Below are 25,753 nucleotides of genomic sequence, written 5' to 3' on the forward strand. Positions count from 1 at the left end.
TTCCTTCCTTCCTTCCTTCTTTCCTTCTTCCTCCCTCCCTCCTACCTTCTTTCCTCCCTCCCTCCTACCTTCCTTCCTTACTTACTTCTTTCCTCCATCCTTCCTTCCTACCTTCCTTGTTTCCTTTCCTCCCTTCCTTCCGTCCGTCCGTCCTCCATCCCCTTTTCTTCCTTCTGTCGTTCCTTCCTTTCTCTCTCCTTCCTTCCTTTCTCCCTCCCTGCCTTCTTTCCTTTACTCCCTTCCTCCCTTCGTTCCTTGACTCGAACACAACAGGAGGGTTAACTGGATGCTACCGTCTATTATTACCGCCATTTTTATTTTCTCTCTTCTTTTTTTTTATCTATCGTGTTTTTTATGTGTCCCATTTTCTGTTGTTTTATGAATATTGTTCGCTGCTGGTTTTATGTGTTATCGGCCACCGGGGACTCACCATGCCGTGGTACTGCTGTGTAATGACAATAGGGGCATTGAACTGAATTGAACTCTTCCTCCCTCCCTCCCTCCCTCCCTCCCTTCCTTCTTTCCCTCCTTTCCTTCCTTCTTCCTTCCCTCCTTCTTTCTTCATTCCCCCTTTCTTTCCTTCCTTCCCTCCCTTCCTTCCCCCTTTCTTTCCTTCCTTCCTTCCCTCCCTCCCTTCCTTCTTCCTTCCTTCCCTCCTTTCCTTCCTTCCTTCCTTCCCTCCTTTCCTTCTTTCCCTCCTTCCTTCTTCCTTTCCCCCTCCCTCCTTTCTTTCCTCCCTCCTCCCTTCCTTCCCTCCTCCCTCCTTTCCTTCCTTCCTCCCTCTCTCCTTTCCTTCCTTCTTCCTCCCTCCTTTCTTTCCTTCCCTCCTTCCTCCCTCCTTTCCTTCTTCCTTCCCCCTTTCTTTCCTTCCTTCTTCCTTCACTCGCTTCCTTCCTTCCCTCCTTCCTTCCCCCTTTCTGTCCTTCCTTCCTCCCTCTTTTCCTTCCTTCTTCCTCCCTTCCTTCCTCCTTCCTCCCTCCCTCCCTCATTTCCTTCCTTCTTCCTCCCTCCATCCCTCCATCCCTCCTTTCCTTCCTTCTTCCTCCCTCCTTCCTCCCTTCCTTCCCTCCCTTCCTTCCCTCCTTCCTTCTTCCTTCCTTCCTTCCCTCCTTCTTTGGGCAAAAATGTCACACAATTTCATCGTACTGCTGTGTAATGACAATAGGGGCATTGAACTGAATTGAACTCTTCCTCCCTCCCTCTCCTTTCTACCCTTCCTTCTTCCTTCCCTCCCTTCCTTCCTTCTTCCTTCCCTCCTTCCCTTCCATCCTTCCCTCCTTCCTTCTTCCCTTCCTTTCTTTCCTTCCTTCCTCCCTCCCTTCCTTCTTCCTTCCCCCTTTCTTTCCTTCTTTCCTTCCTTCCTTCTTCTTTCCCTCCTTTCCTTCCTTCTCCCTTCCTCCCTTCCCTCCTTTCCTTCCATCCCTCCTTTCCTTCCTTCTTCCTTCCCTCCTTCTGTCCTTCCTCTTTCCCCCTTTCTTTCCTTCCTTCCCTCCCTTCCTTCCCTCCTTCCTTCCCCCTTTCTTTCCTTCCTTCCCTCCCTTCCCTCCTTCCTTCTTCCTTCCCCCTTTCTTTCCTTCCTTCTTCATTCCCTCCCTTCCTTCCTTCCCCCTTTCTTTCCTTCCTTCTTCCTTCCCTCCCTTCCTTCCTTCCCCCTTTCTTTCCTTCCTGCCCTCCCTTCCCTCCTTTCCTTCCTTCTTCCTTCCTTCCCTCCTTCCCCCTTTCTTTCCTTCCTGCCCTCCCTTCCCTCCTTTCCTTCCTTCTTCCTTCCCTCCCTTCCCTCCTTTCCTTCCTTCTTCCTTCCCTCCCTTCCTTCCTCCCCTCCTTCCCTTCCCTTCCTCCCTTCCTTCCTTCCCTCCTTCCTTCTTCCTTCCCCCTTTCTTTCCTTCCTTCCTCCCTCCTTTCCTTCCTTCCCTCCTTCTTTGGGCAAAAATGTCACACCATTTCGTTGTACTGCTGTGTAATGACTATAGGGGCATTGAACTGAATTGAACTCTTCCTCCCTCCCTCCCTCCCTCCCTTCCTTCTTTCCTTCCCTCCTTTCCTTCCTTCCTCCCTTCCTTCCTTCCCTTCCTTCCCTTCCTTCCTCCCCTCCTTCCTTCCCCCTTCCTTCCTTCCCCCTTTCTTTCCTTCCTTCCTCCTTCCTTTCCTTCCTTCCTCCCTCCTTTCCTTCTTTCCTTCCCTCCCTCCTTCACACCATTTCATCATACTGCTGTGTAATGACTATTGGGGCATTGAACTGACTGAACTGGAGTCAAAGCCATCATTTTTGCACTTTACTGACCCCGAAAAGTAGCAGCAGGTGATAAAGATTTGTAAAATGTCAAATGCTTGCGGGAGGTACACGAGCCTTTTCTCAAACCTAAAACCACTTTCAAGACAACATGAACAAATCATTTAAACTGAATGTGAACATCTGCTGTGCATCTATTCATAGCACCAAAAAAAAAAAAAAACATGGGTGACAAAGCAGCCTTTGATTGTTTGATTTGTTAAAGTCCCCCCTCCGCTCAAAGTTGTTCTTCTTGTTCCCTCGGTTGGATGTTTGAGCTGTTTCTCTGCAGAGTGATGTATGAGCAATATTCGACACCAGAAGGCCGTTTCCACATTCATCTGCTGAAAGTGTAAAAATGTGTCCGTAGTCGCTGAATATCCCATTTTTTAGGGGACGAGTCTGTGAACATGATTTTGTGATATCACAACTAGTTTGGAAGTCAGTCGAGATCCAATTTATTAACTTTTAAGTGTGACGTGGAAAGCCTCTAGAGCACATACTGTAGTGTTTCTATGTCTTAACCCTCCTGTTGTCCTCAAGTCAAGGAAGAAAGGAAGGGAGGGAGGAGGGAGGGATGAGGGAGGGAGGAAGGAAGGAGGTAGGGAAGGAAAGAAGGAAGGAAGGAAAGAAAGGGGGAAGGAAGAAGGAAGGGAGAAAGGAAGAAGGAAGGAGGGAGGAAGGAAGGAGGGAGGCAGGAAGGAAGGAAAGGAGGAAGGGAGGAAGAGGGAAGGAGGGAGGGAGGAAGGAAGGATGGAAGGGAAGAAGGAAAGAAAGGAGGGAGGAAGGAAGGGAGGAGAGGAAAGACAGATGGAAGGGAAGGAAGGAAGGAAAGCTGGTAGGGAGGGAGGGAGGAAGGAAGGATGGAAGGGAGGAAGGAAGGAAGAAGGAAGGAAAGGAGGGAGGAAAGGAAAGAAGGAGGGAGGGAGGAAGGAAGGAACAGTCAAAACAGATGGGGTCAATTTGACCCGGGAGGACGACGGGAAGGTTAAAACATGTTTGTCTTTTTCAGTCATTAAACTTCAAACACACACACGTATAAATAAAGTAAATAATCTTGTGTCCTTGTTTTCTTCATCTCTCTTAGAAACACTGACAAAACCAAAAGGAAAGAAATGAATTAATTAAATAAATGAATAAAGCAGTTTCTGACCGAAAAGGTGTAGGCTGAAGCATTTGGTTGTTACACCGACCCTTTTCTACATTAGTCATTCAAACAGATGCCAACGTACATAACAAACACAAAACACTTATAATTATTGACTATATATATGTATATATAAGGAAAGAAGGAAGGGAAGGAAGGAAGGAAAGGAGGGAGGGAAGGGAAGGAAGGAAGGAAAGGAGGGAGGGAAGGGAAGGAAGGAAGGAAAGGAAGGAGGAAGGAAGGATAGGAGGGAGGAAGGAAGGAAGAGGGAAGGAAGGGAGGAAGGAAGGAAGGAAAGAAAGGATGAAGGAAGGAGGGAAGGAAGGAAATAAAGGGGGAAGGAAGGAGGGAAGGAAGGAAAGATGGAAAGGAGGATGAAGTAAGGGAGGGAGGGATGGAGGAAGGAAGGATGGAAGGGAGGAAGGGGGAATGAATTAAGGGAGGGAGGGAGGAAGGAGGGAAGGAAAGATGGAAGGGAGGATGAAGTAAGTGAGGGAGGAAGGAAGGAAGGAAGGAACAGTCAAAACAGACGGGGTCAATTTGACCCGGGAGGACGACAGGAAGGTTAAGTGTTTTGCATGACATCATTCATCCATTTTTTTCCCTTTGGTGTTGTTGATGTGAGTGTTCACTCAGATCTAAGAAACATATTAATAATTCAGCTTCTGGTTTTCCCCCATGAGGAAAACAACACAAAGTCGTGTTTATATGTTCAATCTGAATTAACGACGATGCTTGATATAAAAAAGAAAAAAGTCTTAATTAAAATCTCTCTTTAGGCCCGTCCACATAAAGAACTATAACTCCAGTGGGTGGTGGAGTCTACATCACAACTATAATGACACTGACAGTGGTGAACAATATCTTTAACCCTCGTGTCGTCCTCCCGTGAATCTTTAAGGCTTCAGATGTTTGCTCATACTGTGTGTCTCTGCTTCAACATGTGCTGCTGTGGCTCAGTTTGGTCTGTAAACCGTAGACTGTATAAAAGAAATGGACGTAACATCCGTGACGTCACCCATCGGTTTGTGGACTGCTGCTCGGAAGCCAATAGTTTCGAATCTAGGCAGCGCCATCTTGAACATTTCAGGTGCATGCTGGGAAAAATAAAAACACGGATTCTACTTATATGGGCATGAGGCGGGGCCATGGGCGGAGCGGGGGAGGTTGCTATGGTTGCGAGGGCTGGATCTCGAGGACATTGGTCAATCAACCTGTCAATCACGACGTAGCCACGCCCTAATGCATACCCTGCTTTATCGTCACATATAAAATCAGGGAGGCCAAAATGTCCCAAATGAACATCATACTGCATTGAAGAAGGCTTTAAACTAGCGATTGAGACCATAAACACATTTTGAAAACGTTTACTGAGGTTAGAAATCAAGTGAGAAGTTGGTGAATTCTCCATTGACTTGTATAGAGACGGTCGCCCCCTGGTGGCCTTTTGATAGAATGCAGCTCTAAGTTACTTCCGTGTTGGCTTCATTTCAGAGGAACAGAACTCCCCGCCTGGTGTAGATACTGAAACATCACAGTAACTAGTTTCTGAAATACTTCTGATCAACACACTGAATCAGCACCCGCCTGTGAACCATGCTGTTTTTCTTTTTCTTTCTCTGTACAACATACTACAGCAGCACGTATCAATATCGTGATATGAGACTAGATATCGTCTTAATTTGGATAGCGTAATATGGTGATACAGAAGATGTTTTCTTCTCCTGGTTTTAAAGGCTGCATTACAGTAAAACGATTTTCTGAACATTTCAGACTGTTATTTGCCTTTACCCATTTAATCATTATATCCACTTTACTGATGATTATTTATCAAAAATCTCATTGTGGTCGCACTGAGCCATAACTCTAGTGGAGCTGGCATGCTGTGAGTGTTTTTTCCATTACACACCTTCATCTGTTGGAGGTGTGCTGATTGCCTCCAGGTCTTCATCAAATAGCTTGTACTAATCCTCTCTTCATGGCTTTTTAACTGATCCGCTGCACAAAGAGCTCCAAATATCTCCATATGTTGGTATATTGTTGGGTGTTTAGTGCTGCTCATTAAGCTCAATTCTTGGTAACAATAATAGTGATTTAGTAGTTCTTCTCTGATGTGGCTGCCCCATTGGGAGGGGAGGGGGTCCTTAAAGAGACAGGAGCTAAAACTGCCTGTTAAATACAGAGGCTGAACTGAGGGGCGGCATAAAGATAAGTAAAGAGCTTTTTGAACTGTGAATCACACAATGCTACTTTAGTTGAGTCCCAGTATAAAAATATAGAGCTGGAAATGAACATAATAGGTCCACTTTAAACCTGTTTTTTGAATAATTTCAGACAATTTAATGATATCTTTTCTACCATGAAATTGGTGGGTGTCTACTTGATGTGTCGCCGCTGTTTTCCTCTCAGATGTTCTAATCTGAGTAATAACAGGTTAGTGGTTTGGTTCCTGCTTTTTCATCCACCATTAATACTTAAAAACTACCTTTAGCTTCCTCCCCTGTCACTTTTACTTTCTTTTCCCTCTGCTTTTAATAGGCAAGTGCTTTGAGTTCACACAGGTCTGTTGTTCTTTTCTTTTTTTTTTTTTATTATTCACGCATGTTAAAAGGAAACAGCCTTTCTGGTGCTTAAGATCAAACTGTCAGGCTGATTTATTGTCCGTGTTTCCTGTTTGTTCAGTCACGAATTGTCCATTTATTTCGTGTCACGCCGTGCAACTAATTTATACCAATGGAAAGTACTTTTTGTGCCTGCAGCATGTATTTTTTAGGGAGCACAGGACTCTGTAATGTTTTTTACGACTAACATAACCGCTGAATTACTCAACATCTAACCAGGAGATTTTACCCTTGTTGTGTCTTTATCAGTCTCGCAGGCAGACTGGATCATTTGCTGCCAATTTTATTTATATTCTGAACATTTTCTCAACTCTAAAAAACACTAAAGCGTCTTCAATAACTCAATGAAACGATGGGTGAATGTTACGGCCACTGGCTTTAATTCTTTCACCTTCGATTGGGAGAAATCTGTTGGGTTTCTGACGATAGCGACTGTTGCTATGGTGAAATTTACTGCCTTTTGAAAGTTGTGCTGTGTGACATGAAAAAAAAAACAGAGAAGTATTGTCTGTGAACACGAATTAAAGCGACTTTTATCTTTCATGCATTTCACACAGCACTTTGAAAGAACTTGAACAGCAACAACCCCTTCATCCCTATAATTAAAATACCTTTCCAGCAGAACCTCCGTGACCATTTCATCCCTTTTTAGCTCTGGATGAAGCTTCATCAGACTCAGAGCCGATATTGACTCTTGTTTTTGCTCTTACTGCATCAAGCTCTTTCTTTGTGGTGGCTTTTTACTGATATACTTTTCTTTTTCCCCGTGGGAGCTGTGGCCCGCTTTTGTCTGTCATTGTCACTCATTACTGTCTGGTTACGACTATCTCTGTGTATCATGGATGTATTATAATGCCGTGGATCCACAACAGACTCTCTTCTGGGTAGGGGTGCACGTGCGATTACGTAATGCGGAAAGGGGAAAACAGGCAGGTCGGACTGAATTATATGATTTTCACAGAACCATATGACAATGGAATAATGATGAGTTTCTATGCCTGGTGGATCTCTCTAACATTTTAGAGTGCTATTACCTTATTAATAGCATTTTAACCTAAACATGTGTAAAAATATAACAAAGGTAAGGGTTTAAGGATTTAAAGGATTGAATTTTGTGACTATTTTACAAACTGCTGTGAGACTGGGTTGAGCCTTGACTTGTTCTTCTACTGCTGACCACTATTCACCTTGCGATCAAAGTTGAGGCTAAATGAATAAAAGATGTGAATTTAGTTAATATCATAATAATAATTATGATATGAATAATAATTTTGACAGACGAAGCAAAGGGCATACAACAGTGAGAGCAGTAACACGGCCGATGAAAGTAGAAGACAGTGGATACAGTAAGGAGATGATGACAAAGATTATAAAGTAAAAAATAAATAAATAATGGAATAATAAGACACAAACAATCAACGAACGACATCACTTAAAAGCTAAAGTCTGTTGAAATTAGTTTTAAGAAGTGATTTAAAAGAAGTTTACCATTCTGCGAGCCATATTTCCTCAGGCAGGTCGCTCCAAAGTTAAGGGGCCCTGATGGCGAAAGCGTGGTCACCTTTATAGATTTCAACTTTAAAGCGATGGTTTGGTCGCAAATTAGTGAAGTTAGAGCTATCAGGGAATGTCTTAGTACAGGCGCTAACGGGACCACCAGTGTATCTGGTAAATGACCCCACTAATAATGCCTGGATTGTTATCAAACTTCTACAGTAGTACAAATAGAGTCTTTACTCATAAATCGATGCTTTGGAAAGTTTGTAAGTACACCAGGAGTTTATTAACCCTCCTGTTGTCCTCAGGTCAAGGAAGGAAAAGAGGAAGGAAGGAAGGAGAGAAGGAAGGAAAGGAGTAAGGAGGAAAAGAGGAAGGAATTTAGGAGAGAAGAAAGGGAGGAAGGAATGAAGAAAAGAAAGGAAGTAAGGAGAGATGGAAGGGAGGAAGGAAAGAAAGGAGTAAGGACGAAAAGAGGAAGGAATTTAGGAGAGAAGGAAGGGAGGAAGGAAGGAAGGAAGGAAGGAAGGAAAGAAAGGAGTAAGGAGGAAAAGAGGAAGGAAGTAAGGAGAGAAGGAAAGAAAGGAGTAAGGACGAAAAGAGGAAGGAATTTAGGAGAGAAGGAAGGGAGGAAGGAAAGAAAGGAGTAAGGAGGAAAAGAGGAAGGAAGTAAGGAGAGAAGGAAGGGAAGAAGGAATGAAGAAAAGAAAGGAGTAAGGAGGAAAAGAGGGAGGAAGGAAAGAAAGGAGTAAGGACGAAAAGAGGAAGGAATTTAGGAGAGAAGGAAGGGAGGAAGGAATGAAGGAAGGAAGGAAAGAAAGGAGTAAGGAGGAAAAGAGGAAGGAAGTAAGGAGAGAAGGAAAGGAGGAAGGAAAGAAAGGAGTAAGGAGGAAAAGAGGAAGTAAGAAAGGAAGGAAAGAAGTAAAGGAGTAGGGAGGGAAGAAGCAAGGAAGGGTGGAAGGAGGAGGGAGAAAAGAAAAAGGGGAGGAGGGGAAGAAAGAAGGAAAAATTAAAGAAAGAGGGAAGAAAGAAGGAACAGTCAAAAGAGACGGGGTCAATTTGACCCGGGAGGACGACAGGAGTTTATTAAAATGAACACTTACCTGATGGCTTTTACTCTGCTGCTACTGCTAAAGCTGTAAACATCGTCGAAATCTCACGAGATCACTGAACTACCGTGCACGAGATCCCGTCTCCCGAGCCATCAGGTAAGTGTTATTTTAATGAACGCCTGGTGTACTTACAAACTCTAACTCCACTAATTTGCGACCAAATGAAAAAAAAAAGGGCTGAAGCGGTGATGAGATAGACGTCATGGTGCATATAATGCTAGCTCGAAATAATGCTGAACAGGCTCAACATTTCTTCTGAGTAGCTTGGAGTCAGACCCTCTTCTCCTCTAAACTGAGGCTGCAGCTGTTTATTGTTCTCATAATTTATTCATCATTTTCCTGATTAAAACTACAATAAGCCACTTCTTGAAATCAACTTAGCACTAGCATGGCTCAAAGAAAAAGCAAACCACTCCACTCCTCCGTCTCACATGCTATTGATTTCTTCCCCCGGAGGAAAGCTGTAATGGAAGTAATGGAGCTCTTCAGTTGCAGGTGCTTGCTAGCCTATGAGTCAGCTATAGTGAAGTCTTCAGTATAAGAGGAGTCGGAGGCTAGAAATGCGCCTCTATATACAGATTGACAGCTGTGTGCTCCAAACTTTGACTTTTTAGATTAGTTAGAAGGTCGAAGCTTGCTTTTAGAAAAAAAAAAGAAGAAAAAAATCATGTACTGCTGCCAGTTTGTTCAATAAGCCTGGGTCACAGAAGCCTTTGGCAACAGCTTTGAAGCATATTTCATATTTCAACTAAAGCAATATGAATAAAAACTGTGATGTCTTTTGCTTTAATAGAGAGTTTGTATAGAAAAGTTAACATGCAGATTTCCATTTTCCACATCTGAAGCCAAGGTGACACCTTCAGATTGTTTGTTAAGTCAAACATACAGCAAAAAAAAAAAAAAAGATATTCAATTCATGGTACCACTTTACAATAAGTCTACCCTTATAACGGCTTTGTGAATGGTTTATAAGTGGCTTGTTATAAGGTTGTGAACACTTTCTAAATTATTAATAAGCTTTTATAACTCCTCAGCAAAAAAGGGTAACAGTGACCAGTTGTTTGTTGGGGAGTGGCTAGTTTCATTTAACAGCGTAACTCAATTTAATTACAATATAAATGTAACTGTAATCCGTTAAAGCTACTGAGAAAAAAATATGTAATTAACCCTCCTGTTGTCCTCAAGTCAAGGAATGAAGTTAGGAAGGGAGGAAGAAGGAAGAAAAGGAGGGAGGGAGGAAGGAAGGGAGGAGAGAGAGAGGGAAGGAAGGAAGGAGGGAGGGAGGAAAGAAGGACAGAGGGAAGGAAGGAAGGATGCAAGGAAAGGGAGGAAGAAGGAAGAAAAGGAGGGAGGGAGGGAGAAAAGAAGGAAGGAAGATAGGAGGGAGGGAGGAAAGAAGGACAGAGGGAAGGAAGGAAGGATGGAGGGAAGGGAAGAAGGACGCAAGGAAAGGAAAGAAGGGGAAGGAAGGAAGGAACAGTCAAAACAGACGGGGTCAATTTGACCCGGGAGGACGACAGGAGGGTTAAATGAAAGTTACTGATGAAAATGTTGATGAATACAAAGGAGGTTACATCTGAAGTCAGACCTTTAAGATTTTACTCAGGAGGGTTTTTTCCTCATTTTTTAATATTTAACATGTTACTGAATACATATATTGCTGTTTTTAATTCTTTGAAATCAATATTGCTTTTATATTTAGTAAATAAATCATAACGTGGGCTTAAATGGAGTCACAGTACCAATTAAACCCACTTTATTCGTCAAACGGAATGAAGAAAGGAAAAAAGGAAGGTAGGGAGGAAGGACAGATGGAAGGAAGACAGGAAGGAAGGAAGGTAGGGAGGAAGGACAGATGGAAGGAAGACAGGAAGAAAGGAATGAAGGAAGGTAGGGAGGAAGGACAGAAGGAACGAAGAAAGGAAGGAATGAAGGAAGGAAAAAAGGAAGGAAGGAAAGAAGGAAGGTAGCGAGGAAGGACAGATGGAAGGAAGACAGGAAGGAAGGAAAGAAGGAAGGTAGCGAGGAAGGACAGATGGAAGGAAGACAGGAAGGAAGGAAAAAAGGAAGGTATGAAGGAAGGAAAAGAACACCGGAAGGAAAGTGGGCCGGATTGGACCCCTCAGCGGGCCAGTTCTGGCCCACGGGCCGCATGTTTGACGCCCCTGCTCTAGCGCCACCATGAGGTTAACATCGGTGCTTTTCAGTTAAATATCTCAACAACTATTATACGGATAACTTTTACTACACTAAACTAAGATGGTTAAAAGGCGGTTTCAGCAAACCAACCGTGAAATCTCTAAAAGAAGTTTTGTAGGAAAGCCAAATACAAAACTTTCAATAGCTCCATCTCAGCCTTCTCCTCCACTACTCAAGCAGAAATCTGTCAGCTCCAAAACCAATAAACTGGAAATGAAGTTCCCCCAATGCAACATCTTCCGAAATGTTTTGCAGCCAAAGCAATTTCATCCCAAAGCCCCAAAAAAGGAGGGAGGGAGGAAAGAAGGACAGAGGGAAGGAAGGAAGGAAGGAGGGAAGGGAAGAAGAATGCAAAGAAAGGGAGGAAGAAGGAAGAAAAGGAAGGTAGGAGGGAGGGAGGAAAGAAGGACAGAAAGAAGGGAAGAAGGAAAGGGAGGAAGGAAGGAAAGAAGGACAGAAGGAAAGGAAAGGAAAGAAGGTAGGAAGGAAGGAAAGAGGGAGGGAGGAAAGAAGGACAGAGGGAAGGAAGGAAGGATGGAGGGAAGGGAAGAAGGACAAGGAGGGGAGAAAGCCAAATACAAAACTTTCAATAGCTCCATCTCAGCCTTCTCCTCCACTACTCAAGCAGAAATCTGTCAGCTCCAAAACCAATAAACTGGAAATGAAGTTCCCCCAATGCAACATCTTCCAAATGATTTGCAGCCAAAGCAATTTCAGTAAAAAGCCCAATATTTACTTTATTTTCCTTTTCTTTTTCTTTTTTTTTTTTTTTTTGTAGCTCCTGCCAGTGAGGAACATACAGTTGATGAAGAGGTAAATGTCAGCCCTTCCTCATTAGACATCCTTCATATCATTGCAAAGGACTACAAAAAGGGGAAAGCACAAGCTGCTGCTGCGGAAGAGTGTGTCGGATATTTTTTGTGAAAAGATTGTCGGCGGCTTCAATCTTTTTTTTTGAAGCCGCCTGAGATGAGCTGAGATGGAGCCACTGGGGAAAAAACGTTTCAGACAACATGGCGGTAATGAGATATTGACTTGGAGATTTTATTTTGAAGTGAAATAATCCTTCAGGTGCCTCGCTGAAAGCCGCCCAGGCTGATTAAACCTGACTGAAGAATAGAATATAAAAAGACATTTCTTTCTTTTCTTTCTGCAAGTCATGACTGGTGCTTAAATCTGCAATCAACGTATCTTAATTGGTTTCTCGTCTTTTCTTTTTTTCAGGTTATGGGCTACTGGTACTTTGGTTCCACCTGGTGCTCCTTCTACCTGGCTCTGGACGTCCTCTTTTGCACTTCCTCCATCGTCCATCTCTGCGCCATCAGCCTCGACCGCTACTGGTCCGTCACTAAAGCCGTCAGCTATAACCGCAAACGGACGCCCAAACGGATTAAAGCGATGATCAGCGTCGTGTGGCTCATATCCATCGTCATCTCTTCGCCGCCGCTCCTCATGACGCAGAAAGAGGAGACTTGGGATTTGGACGCGGGCGACGAGGGCGACGACACGCACAGGCAAGAGTGTCTTCTCAACAACCAGACGTGGTACATCCTGTCCTCCTGCCTCGTGTCTTTCTTCGCCCCGGGAGTCATCATGATACTGGTTTATTGTAAGATCTACCACGTCGCCAAGCAGAGGGCCTCTACCGTGTTCGTGGCGAAGAACGTGATGGAGCGGCAGCCGTCGCAGTCCGAGACCTGCTTCGAAGGCACCGCCAGGACTTGTCAAAGAAAGGGAGCCGGGATCTGCGGGAAACCCCAGTACGAGCTGGACAGCCCGCGGCCCGTGAAGCGACACAGCTCCTCCAACATAGACAGCAACAGCAGCAGCCACAAGAGAGGAGAACTGGATGATATTGACTTAGAAGAGAAGAACTGCGAGATAAAAACCACTTCCTCGTTTCCCTCTTCACTCCGCTTCCCCAGGAGAGCCGCCGTGAGGGTGAAAACAGAGGAGGTGAATGACGCTGAGGGGGCAGGAAACAGGTTGAAGCCTCCTCCTTCCTGCGCTTCAATATCATGGGCGTCATCTGACCACTGCTCCCACTTCCTCCTCCCTTCTCCCGTGTCTCTGCGTAGCCGGCAGATGTCTCTGTCCAAAAACAAAGTGGCTCAGATGAGGGAGAAGCGCTTTACGTTTGTTCTGGCGGTGGTGATGGGCGTTTTTGTCCTGTGCTGGTTCCCGTTCTTCTTCACTTACAGCCTCCATGCCGTCTGCAGGGAGAACTGCACGATCCCCGACACGCTCTTCAACCTCTTTTTCTGGATCGGTTACTGCAACAGCTGCCTGAATCCCATCATATACACTATTTTTAACCGAGACTTCAGGAGGGCCTTCAAGAAGATTTTATTCCCAACCCATAAACGAACATAAAAATGTGAATGTACGTTATGTGTGTGTATGTGTGTGTGTGAGTGTGTGAGTGCCTTCAGCTTACACACACACACACACACACACATACACACATACACACACAGAAATATACACAACACAAATGTGTGCACACGGTTTTAATCCTGTTTTCCACTGTGCTGTCATACCGACATTAAAGGGCTTGTCATACAGCCGGAGTATTGATTTATTATTAAACTCTCTACTCTCTAATGTATTAAATAATCACTTTCTATTCTAGTATAAAACAAACCGGAGGAAGGTGATCATGACATTAATGGTGTGAAGGCAGGTTGTTGATGCAACAAGGGTTCAAACATTACAACTTGTGTTTTGCAACTTGAATGTTAATTAGAGGAAAAAGGCTGCAGGGCAGTGAACTGTGTCCCGATGGAGCAGTGAGATGTCTGTGCTCCGTAGCAAAGAGACTAACTGGGCTCTGCAAAACCCATTATTGACACAAAAAACGCTGATTTATAAGAAACTAACTGCACTTTGAAAAATACACAGTGAGTTGTTAATGTATTTTTTTTGCCCCTCAGAGTAATTAAACAGTGGCAGCGCTGAAAAAGTTAAAGCATAAAGACGAGAGCTAGAGGAAAGTTAGCAGACTTTAACACACAACAGCAATGTTCTGTTGACACTGCACAGCTCCGGGGCAAAGGCATTAAAAATTCATGTGCAGCTAGCAGATGGGCTGAGCTGCTGTAAATAGAAAGAGAGGACAAAAGAGAAGTAAAGAAAGAAAGGAAGAATAGCGTGAGCCAAACTATTACTGAGTGTGAATAATATAATCAACCTCAGGCTCAGACCACGATGGATAATTATCCTCCGAAGCTCAGGATGAGATAACCGGGCAGATCCTTGCAGCCTGGATGACTCAAAGCTCACGTCTCCTCCGTCTCTGCAGAAGTGTCAAACCTGATGAGACTGAGTGCCGAACCCTGACCTGACCCAGCACAGCAAGCTACAAGAGGAAGCACCATTAATTAACAATGTAATCAATCACTTCATACAAACTGCAGGATAGTTTGTGCAAGAAAAGGTTCATCTGTTGCTTTCTTCTCTCAGAACAGACAGAGATAATCATCAGGTGCGAGACTCAGAGATATGAGTGTCGGCAGCAGCAGCAGCAGCAGAGGGAGTAAAAAGTCCAAGGCTACGAGTGATGTTATATCACTCTGGTTGCTATGCAACACCAAATTTGACAACAAGTCAAAAGTTGTATAATTAACAATCTCACCTCAAGTCATAAAGAGTATGTTGCTGGTGAAAATAAAAAAAGGACCACTGCTCTGGCTGTTGGCTTTCATGTTGGTGAGATAAGTCCTTCACAAACCGAGGGCACGACCAATAAATGAAAATGTTAAATACTCACCTGCAAATATTTCTACTACTCACACCGGCAGCGATACGAGTAAGCAACAGAAACATGAACATGAACTCTCTCCTCTCTAACAGAGTGAGGAGGCGTTTCTCCGTCCACAGAAGCAGCTGAGAGGACAGCGGCCGGACCTCCACCAGGACGGGCAGAAACTCACTGAACCAAAAGAGTTTGAATGTCAGATCCACGGGAAATTCAACATTTATAAATACATGATGATGATGATGATGATGATGAACTGATTCATTGGATTTATTTCCACGCCAACTGTAGCGAGGTCAACACATACAGCTGGATATTTACGTTTATTTTCAATCCTCCATGTCGGCCTCCACCATAAACAGCTCTATGTGCAGATTATACTTTAATATTTTTAAAGCTGACCTCATTCCAAAAAAAAAAAATACTGCATGGCTTTTTCCTCATATATTATTCATATTGCACTCGGTCTGTAAAGTCATGGAAAGTGCAAAGTAAAGAGCAGCTCATCATTTTACAAACTAAGTTACAGTACGATGACCTCAGATCTCTTCTACTCTGATGTTTTGTAGTCGGCTTGAGATTTGATTTAATGTAAAAAAAGGAAAAAAATCAGTTTAACCCTCCCGTTGTCCTCCCGGGTCAAATTGACCCCGTCTGTTTTGACTGTTCCTTCTTTCCTTCCGTCTGTCCTCACTCCCTCCCTTCTTTCCTTTCCTCCCTCCTTTCCTTCCTCCCTCCTTCCTTCCTTCCTCCTCCCAAGTTTCCTTACTTCCTTCCCTCCTTTCCTTCTTTCTTTCCTTCCTCCCTCCTTTCCTTCCTTTCTTCTTCCTCCCTCCCTCCTTTCCTTCCTTCCTTCTTTCCTCCCTCCCTCCTTTCTTTCCTTCTTCCTTCCTCCCTCTCTCCTTTCCTTCCATCCTTCCTTCTTCCTTCCTTTCCTTCCTTCCGTCCTTCTTCCTCCCTCCTTCCTTTCCTTCCTTCTTTCCTCCCTCCTTCCTCCCTCCTTTCCTTCCATCCTTCCTTCTTCCTTCCTTTCCTTCCTTCCTTCCTTCTTCCTCCCTCCCTTCCTTCCTTGACTGAAGGACAACAGGAGGGTTAATGTAGAAGAATAGTTATCAAACTGCACACAACTAACTTTCCCATCATTCATCTCTTGAAGAAATGAGAAAGAAAAACCCATAACCCCAATTATCACCTAACGTTAATCATGTGGTTACTGTAACCATGACGACAAACATCCCACTAACCTTAGAGTGCCTATACAGTCATTTTTCTAAAAAATACCAATGTATCCAATACTAGTGTATAAAATTAGACTTGTGTGTTGTAGTGATGAACCTACAGACAGCTTCACTGAGCTTCATAGTGAGTTTTAACCCTTTACATGGTGATCATATTCTGACTCGTAATTCATCTCTGCACCAATTCACGCTCATAAATTCCCCATCAGTCATTAATAAATGGTTGATTAATCCTTAATGAAGCTGTCAGAGAGAAAAAAGTGTATATTTAATTATCTATGGGGAAAAAAAGACATTCACAATCACCTTATGTAACATTTCATATAATATGATTTTTTGAATAAAAACAGGTTTGCATATCCAGTTGCACAAAAATAATGATGCATTTTTGTAAACTGTGGGTCACATTAGGAAAGGTCCGGCTAAAATAAATGTGTATATGGTGTTTTTACAGATGTCAAATGTAATAGAGAATATTGGACTTTACATTCAACAGATGGACAGATACAAGATAAGTTGATAACAAGTCGTGTCGTCCTCCCGGGTCAAATTGACCCCGTCTGTTTTGACTGTTCCTTCTTTCCTCCCCCCTACCTTCCTCCCTTCCTTCGATCCTTCTTCCTCCCTTCCTTCCTTCTGTCCTCCCTCCTTTCCTTCCTTCTTGCTCCCTTCCTTTCTCCTTTCCTTCCTTCTTTCTCCCTTCCATCTTCCTCCCTTCTTCCCTTCCTTCCTCCCTCCTTTCTTTCCTCCCTCCCTCCTACCTTCCTTCCAGCCTTCTTTCCTTCCTTCTTCCTCCCTTCCTTCCTTCTTCCTCCCTTCCTTCCTTCTTCCTTCCATCCTCCCTCCCTTCCATCCTTCCTTCCTTCCCCAAACCACCAACCAATGTTTTCTCTTTTATAATGTTTAACTTCTATTTATTTTTCAGCAGTAATTAGTAAGAACTGATTGTGATTTGTTTTTAGATGGCAAAGATAAATGTAGTCGTCCTGCAGATCAGAACACTTCTATGTGTCGCTCATAACCCAACTCTTGCATTTAACTTCTTTTTTTAGGGATGTTACTGCCCTCTCCGAGGTCCCAGATACTAACTTTGTGAATAAAATGCTTTAATGGCCAAAACCTACAACACACATCACTGAACCTGAAATGAAAACATTTCCAGCTCTCAGCACTTAGAGAGGCTCTCTGCTAAACACAGTGTTGTAAAGCTTTCATGTGATGTATCCTAACCTTGAAAATATGATCACTGAGCTTTCATCTGAATACATTCAAGAGAAACGGGTTATTTTTAAATCAGGCAGCAGTTACTTGGCTACTTGTTACTTTGGAGGCACACAAGCCACAGCAGAACACATAATGACTCTCCTCCTGCCAGGTGGAGCGATGGATCAGATCCTGGATTCTGTCCAGAGGTTCACGCACATCCACAACACAGCTGTCACTCATTGTGTGGGTGCAAATGAAGCCAACACGAGAATGTTAATCTTAATTCATATTTTATAAATCCAGTTGGAAGACATCCTGTTGGAACCATTAATGAGCGTGCCACATTTTGTGTCTGTCCATCTGGTAGAGGCGGAGCTTACTCACTGCATGATTAAAAACCCAGACTCAGTGCAATATGAATCAGGGTAACACCAAGCTCCTTAGGATTTATCCTCTGGGGAACTTGAATGCACCAAATTTTAATGGAGATCCTAACACTATTGATACAGATATTTTAATCATAGTAACATTTCCATATATTTATATTCTGAGGCTGTACTGGAATATCTTTGCATGATTTAAAAACTCCTTATTTATCTTATACTGGCCCTTAATGCAGCCCCCTGTCTCTTTAACCCTTGTATCGTCCTCCCGGGTCAAATTGACCCTTTCTTCCTTCCTTCCTTCTGTCCTTCCTTCCCCCTCACTCCTTCTTTCCTTCTCTCCTTCCTTCCTCCCTCCTTTCCTTCCTTCCTTCTTTCTTCCTTCCCTTTCTTTCCTTCCTCCCTCCTTTCTTTCATTCTTCCTTCCTTCATTCTTCCTTCCACACTCCTTTCCTTCCTTCTTCCTCCCTTCCTTCCTTGACTCTAGGACAATAGGAGGGTTAAGGCCCTCCTCCTGAGCCTATTCTGTTCTGATTGGTCAGCCTCCCCCAGCTCCCGAGGCTATATAAAAAACTATAGAAGCAGGATTTCATTTCTTTTTCTCCTTTTTTTTACTCGAAATGAAAATTGCTCAAATCCATCCATACATGTTGGAGCCTGAAACAAACTCTTACATAAGTGAGTGGACAACGTGAACAACACATGGAAACAGCTTAGCAACAAAAACTATTGAATGGACGGCTGTTTGTGGGTATGTGCAAATGATCTGACGCCATCATGAGGTTGGACATTGGACTTTTTTAGGGAGCATTTTTGCACATGTTCACCAACAGTGAGGGCAGCGCAGCAGCCAGACAGTCTTAAGGCCCATTTATGCTCAATGTAAATACGAAAATGTATCCGTCCTTTTCAAACAACGTTACCGTCACTGCTCACATACTTCCATGCGTCCTTTACGTTGGCATGGATGTTAACCAATACATCCACCAGGGGGCAGCACAGAGTCAAAAACCAAACATGGCGACTGTGGAGGAGATATTGATAATGTTCCTCTTGCATAAAAGACAAAAACGATATGTTTAAAGTGTCTAACCAGCTCATACAACCTTTCCTCAAAAAGTTCCTCCATTGTTATTTCTTCTTCATGTCTCACTAGAGCGACGTATCGAGTAGTGACAGCAACACTGCCCCCCCATGGTTTCCGGTGGTACTGCTCCGTTTGGTCCGTATCCGTAAGCTTTATGGAAACGTGCAGAAACAGAAACACGGACAAAATGAACGCAGAGCACGGACAGAAGGCTCCGTCTGTATCCAGATCCATATTTAACGTTGAGCATAAATGGGCCTTTAGGGCGGACTTAGGGAGCCAAGTGCAGGACACAGAGACAGCAGAGGTTTAAAGACTATATTTGCAAATGATGAAATGTGAGAAGACAGGAGAAGTCTGGGATCCGGCCAGGAGAATAAATAGTGGAGGGAGGAACGGGGCAGTGGCTGATGACAGGTCCGAATAGCTAGAGGCAGACACCGGGGAAATCACTGTAGAGTAGAGGTGAAAGCAGGCAGTAATTCAGCGGAGTGAATCTTGAGACTCTGGTACAGAGTGCAAGTGATCCTGGAGCACAAGAAACAAGGGGATGAGACAGAGGTTCAAATAATACATAATAGAGATAGTAGTTTTAGGTTGGCCGAGAGCTACTATAACACAGAGGTAAGTTCAACAATCTGGAGATGAATGGTTGGAGATCTGGGGTAGATATACTGCAGCTTGATGAGTGGATGAGGAGCAGGTGAGTGGAAAGTGACACAGGTGAAAGGAGCCAGCAACCAGGAAGTGGAGCGGGACTCGCCAACGCCAGCAGCCTGACACACATGATAACTACGGGTGGGAATCACCAGAGACTCCACAATACGATATTATCATGATCCTTGTGTCACGATTATGAGGGATGGAAGTAGCAAAAATTAATTGATAAAAATGGAGGTGATGAAAATGCCTGTGAATTGAAAAATAGAGTGGTACAAATGGATATGAAATGGAAAGTAGAGTGAGTTGATTTGATTAAAACAGTTGTGATATAATGAAAACAGAGCCATGTTTCATTACATTCATCATTCACTGTTCACAACACAAAATTGCCATTTATCATTTAATAAATGTGGCCTCAAGGGTGGAAGTAACAAAGAATAATTTAAAAAACGGAAGTGATTAAAATGCTTAAATGCTATAGCTGCTAACTCAGCTGCTAGCTCGGCGGCTAGCTTGGTGGCTAACTCAGCTGCTAGCTCGGCGGCCAACTCAGCTACCTGGCTAACTGTAGACTGTAGTAGTAGTAGTTTACGCTGAATGTATTTCTACCTCTACAGCAGCAGGGGCGGGTTTATGCTAATCACTAAATCCTGAACACAGAAATCTTGAAACACAGTTTGTGAAGCCTAGCTCCACAATTCAAATCTTAAATGGTTGAAATGCTTTTTACACCTTTTTTAGAAATACATTTATGACCTATTTAATGTGTTTAGAAGAAAATGTCTGAATTCACTTTACACAGTCTTTAAGGTTTTTTTTCTTCTGTCAAATGTAAAAATGGGTCAAATTAGACCCTGAACAGCATGTAAGGGTGAAAGACTAAATTTCCTATTACTACACTACATTTGGACATTTAGGGTAGTTATCCATATATATCAAAAGGGAGATCAGAGTCATGCATGCAGAAGGAAAAAGTATGACACGTTATGTGCATACAAATAGCCGACAAGTAACCGAAGTGAGCAAGAAAAAAAAAAAAGCACAATGCTCCACAGAGCGAAAGCAAAGAAAACATCAACCCCCTGCAGTCTGTTTGCTTCACAAAGACCGACCCTCTCTGCGTCCCTGTGCATCTCTGGTGATACAATATGTTCAGAACGAGTTGAAGTTGTTAACTTAAAAACACCAGATAAATGTAATGACCAGGGGAGAACAGGGGAGGGGGCACAGAGAATATTAATTGGTGTTTTGTATGTGGATGAAAAGCTTTTTGTGATTCCAGCATAATACACAGAGACGAGCAGCACATATTTGAATAGAGAGAAAATAACAATGCGTGCCTAATAAGTGCTGAAACCAAATACTTTTTTTTTTTTTTTTTTTTTTTTACAAAAGCGGTGAACAGTTAAATAACGAGCGCTGCATGCAGAGTGAGTTAAGTGTGCTGAATAAATGCTTTTTTTTGACATGACTGTTATTGGTAATAGAGATTTGACTGCTTTCAAGGATGTAATCAACCTTTTAAGCTTTCAGGTTTTCTTTTTTTACTAGAAATCTAGAAATGTGAGGAGAGAGGAGTTTATAAAATGTTGATATATTCATCTGAGTAGCTTTCAATTATTACCATGTCACAATAATTATCGACTTATTATACAATTACGTAATTATCGACATCATCATGTCCATATATGAACTTATCGTATCACACTTCACATTAGCAGCTAAGAGGCTATTCATGTCACATTGGCTAAGTGAGTAGTGTCCTCCATTCCTCAAAGAAAGTGTAAAAAGCATTTCAACCAGTTAGATTTGAATTGTGGAGCTAGGCTTCACACACTGTGTTTCAAGATTTCTGTGTTCAGGATTTAGTGGTCTGAAAATCACAGTCTACAACTACAGTTTTCAGTTAGCCAGTTAGCCGCCAAGCTAGCCACCGAGCTAACCGCCGAGCCAGAGCCATAGAAAGAACCATCTCTCTATGGCGCTGCACCGAGCTAGCTGCTGAGCTAGCCGCTGAGTTAGCAGCAGAAAGCTCTCAGACGTTAGCGTCCATGTTTCTGGTAGAGGTGGTGACTTTGATTGACAGGTGACACTTGGTAGGGGGCGGGGCTTCAGTGGACTCAGAGGCCACGCCCACAGCGTTTGGGAGCAGAGAAAGAGGCTGATTTTTACACAACTTTGAGGCCTAATTTCATATATTTGGCGATTTTTTTAATCATTCAAATTTGGCAGGGTGGTTAACAACACACTTTTCTGTGGTATGTCAAACTCAGAACACATATTTATTCTTACTTTACACAGACTTTAAAGGTAAATAACTCTGTCCCCAACCATAATGACAGTCTATGTCTCCCTTTATATTATTATGCTATTATATTATCATTATATCAGTGGTATAAACCACAATAAAAGTAGATATCGTGACAGGTCTAACCATGTCTGCACAGGTTTTCCACCTCAGTGTGTTTCCAGGTGTTGGTTAGTAGAAAAAGCTTTTGTAGAAAAAGTTATATAAAGCCTTTTGTGGCTGCGGAGGGAGCTGCTGTGAAATCTGATAAACTGCCTCAAGTGATCAAGTGAACTGTGCTCTTCCTCCTCTTCCTCCCTTTCTTCAATGATCTATGTGTGGTAACAACAATTTCTGGCTCTTTCTTGTGACCTCATCTGCCAGCTAAAATTACAGTTAAGCAGTGTGAAAAAGAGTTGATTGACAGAAAATGTATTTATACGTACGTTGTATTTATTAGAGCCCAACCAATATATCAGTGAGCATATATTATCAGTCGATGTTGGCCTATCACAGATAATGTCTGATAATTGTCTGATATAATGATAATAATAATAATAATAATAATAATTAACTTTAGCATACCGGTATATACCCTTTTCATAACACGCTACTACTACTGCCACTACAACTATGCATACGACTACTTCTAATAACAATAATAAACTTTTCAAAATCCAAGTAAAAGTGATTCACAAGGCAGCAAAATACACAAATAAAATAATAATGAAATAATTATAATTTGATGAGTAAAAAACAGTTCAGTATGGGCAACAATAGACAATCCATAAAGGAGATAAACACATTTCAAGAAAATTAAAACTCAAATAAAATCAATAAAGGCTCTCCAATAAACTCTTAGTAAGAACTAGTTTAAAATGAATGACTTACTAAATCAGATGTCTGTAGCACTGATGGAGTCAGACAAGCAGAGAGAAATCTGGGGAGGCGAAGACTGAAGGGAAATCTGCAGAAATTCATCTTAATGAATCTGCAGCACTTTACCCTCATTACTGTGATAATGAGGTCTGAGGGTTTTGTTAATGAGTCAGTAAGACTGCGATTTGTTTAAATTAAAACTTATTTGGAGCAGATACACATATATTAAAATAAAATCTGAACATTTCCCATCATTACAATAACAAATTAGGAAGATTGTGCAGTTTCCATTTATAATGAAATAGTTTTATTTGCCTCCCACTCTGAATGCCATTAATCAAAGAAACATGAGATGTAGAAATCAAGAATATAAAAATAAGGACAATAATAAAATGTCTGGAGAAAATAAATAAAATATCCAAAGAACTCTATGTATGATATATAATATGCAGAGTAGTATTAGGTGAGAAGAAGTCTGTGGAAGAAGTCTAAATACAGATAGCTGATTGACAGGTGACACGTGGTAGGGGGCGGGGCTTCAGCGGACTCAGAGGCCACGCCCACATCGTTTGGGAGCAGAGAAAGAGGCTGATTTTTACACAACTTTGAAGCCTAATTTCATATATTTGGCGATTTTTTAAATCATTCAAATTTGGCAGGGTGGTTAACAACACACTTTTCTGTGGTATGTCAAACTCAGAACACATATTTATTCTTACTTTACACGGACTTTAAAGGTAAGTAACTCTGTCCCCAACCATAATGACAGTCTGTGTCACTCTTTACATTATTATGCTGTTATATTATCATTATATCAGTGGTAAATGACCTTCAAATGACAATAATATTGTTTATTTCTAATGAAATTGTTTCTTTGCCTCCCACTCTGAATGCCATTAATCAAAGAAACATGAGCTATAGAAATCAAGAATATAAAAATAAGGACAATAATAAAATGTTGGGGAGAAAATAAATAAAATATCCAAAGAACACTATGTACGATATACAATATGCAGAGTAGTATTAGGTGAGAAGAAGGCCTTGGAAAAGTCTAAATACAGATAGCTGGTAAATGTCTAAGTGTGTGCTCACCAGTAATTTGCATCTTTCAAAATATTGGAGGAGAAAAACATCCAGCTGGACGGCAAATCCTTTTCTCATCTTTAGTTCCTAAGAAACGAAAAACTGCAAAATTGGAAAAAACACAGAAGCAACCAACAATTGAACAAAGGAAAACATTGATCCTATCTGAACATTAAAAGGATGGCAATGAAAGATAACAAGAACAACAGAGAAACTTTTCCAATGAGTAAAGAGTTTCATCTATTATTCTTTGTAGAGTGAGAGGAGCTGCAGAATTATGAATCACAAATGATCAACTTCTATAAATTAAAGGAGCTTTGTGTGGTTTTTTGTGTTTGTGTGTGTGTGTGTGTCTGTTTATTGTTTATTTCTTTATTAATTATTTTTGCTGTTTGTCAATTTAATTAGTTCTGTCTTCTTGTCTGTATGTATATGTGTGTGTGTGTGTGTGTGTGTGTATAATTGGGTGGGTGAAGATAATAAAACTACTGAATGAGATTGTATAGAAATTAGTGGTTAAGCAAATTAAGCAGATCAAATTTATGTGATTTAATTTCTATAATGAATGATAAATATGTTGAAAAGTTATATGTTTGCGTCCTTGCTCACTCCAAAAAAAAGTCTTCATGTATATGTGTGTGTGTGTGATCATGCTCACGTCTATAGTTTATTTCTCATCCTTCTCACTGCTCATACTGATCTCTCTCAAAGCTCATTATTTCCTTAATTAAGATGTCAGCTGTTCACCTCTAACCAACAGCACAGTGACAGACCTTCACCTAATATTGCAGCTGTCTTTTTAAATGTTCTCCTTCTCTGCTCAGGTGCTTTCTTGATGCTGTTTTGTGCGACCCACCACCCATTCTTCACATTCCTCAATGCATCACTTCATCAAACCTCATCAGTATGATCAGTCTCAGCAGAAGTCAGTTTGAAGTCGATTGTCACGTCATCCCCCACCAGTCGAGCCAGATGGCCGCCCACTTAGAGCCCAGTTCTGCCTGAGGTTCTCCCTGTCATCATCCCTTTCATCAGCCACCATCACCAGTGTCTGGACTCCATGGGGGGCGGGGGGGGTGGGGGTTGGGTCTATCTTGTATCTCGCTGCTGCTCAGGATTGATGTCCTTCGATTCAAAAAATCCCCCTGCAGAGTCCAAGCACCAAAGACCTAATCATTAACATCATCTTTATAATAAACAACTTCTACTTCATTCTCTGGTCTCTCCTGATTGAAATGCATTGTGCATCTTTGCTTTCTCCCTCTAGGTCGGTGGTCAGCAACCTGCGGCTCCACGGAGGCAGTTGAAAATGTTTGTTTGGCTATATTCTATTTTTTTGAGTTTAGCCACAATATAATGATGAGACACAGACATGCATGAGAGAAGGATACCTGTTAGACATACAAATGGTATATTGTGAATAAAAGTTAATTTGTTCAATATTTCTATATTTTTTACATCTAGCTCCACCTTGGGTGAAGCTCAGACAGATAGACAGTGGAAGAGCTTTAAGCGCTTTAAGGCGGTTGTGGCTCAGGAGGTAGAGTGTTCGTCCTCCAATTGGAAGATTGGAAGATTCCCGGCTCCTCCAGTCCACATCGATGTGTCCTTGGGCAAGACATTTAACCCCCAAATCGCTCCCGTTGTGTATGCCAATGGTGTATGAATGAGAATGAATGGTTAAATTCCCCCTGATGAGCAGGCTGGTACCCTGCGTGGTAGCCTCCTGCCATCAGTGTGTGAATGGGTGAATGACATGTAATGTGGTCGTAAAGACTAGAAAGGCGCTATATAAGTACAGTCCATTTACCATTTACCATTTAAAACCACACAGGTCCACATTACAGAGCAGCAGTGATGCAGCTGGTTAACTTACCCTCTGTAATGCAAAATGGTAACCTTTACTAATCCAACCTTGGCCACACATCTGCACAGATAAGCTGTTACACGGTAGGATTGTTTATAATTCAGTAATAAAGCAACCATAATGGATCATTCTTGAGCTCCATCAGAGCTGTCAGGACATTTTTATATTGAAATAACTGAAAGTCTAAAATAAGCCAACCCCCCGTCCTTCCTCCCAATGTCTGACTCAATATTTTGCCCTTGATATCATTCAATATCACTTCATTATCAAAGGCTCAAAGTACAGCCGTGTGGCTCATTGTCGAGTTTTAAATACTTTTTAAAACAACAACAGAGTTCAATGTCTCAGGGGGATGAGATATATCAGACTTTGGATAAGCAAGGATCCACTTGAGATTTGTATTAAATATGAAAAATACAGAAAATTGCAAGGGACATTAAGGTTTTTTTGTGGTTGTC

At 42.2% G+C, this 25,753-nt stretch overlaps 1 protein-coding gene across 1 annotated transcript in view; it reads left to right on the top strand.

Moving 5' to 3' along the window:
- The window catches only part of LOC128364350 (alpha-2Db adrenergic receptor-like), an 18,326-nt gene extending 5,108 nt beyond the window's left edge, over positions 1-13,218 (top strand). The window contains exon 2 of the mRNA XM_053324909.1: positions 12,070-13,218. Coding sequence (XP_053180884.1) covers positions 12,070-13,218 — 1,149 coding nt within the window. The remainder of the gene's footprint in view (positions 1-12,069) is intronic.
- Positions 13,219-25,753: the final 12,535 nt, after the last annotated feature.

The sequence above is a fragment of the Scomber japonicus genome, chromosome 1 (assembly GCF_027409825.1).
Source record: "Scomber japonicus isolate fScoJap1 chromosome 1, fScoJap1.pri, whole genome shotgun sequence".
Lineage (NCBI taxonomy): Eukaryota > Metazoa > Chordata > Actinopteri > Scombriformes > Scombridae > Scomber > Scomber japonicus.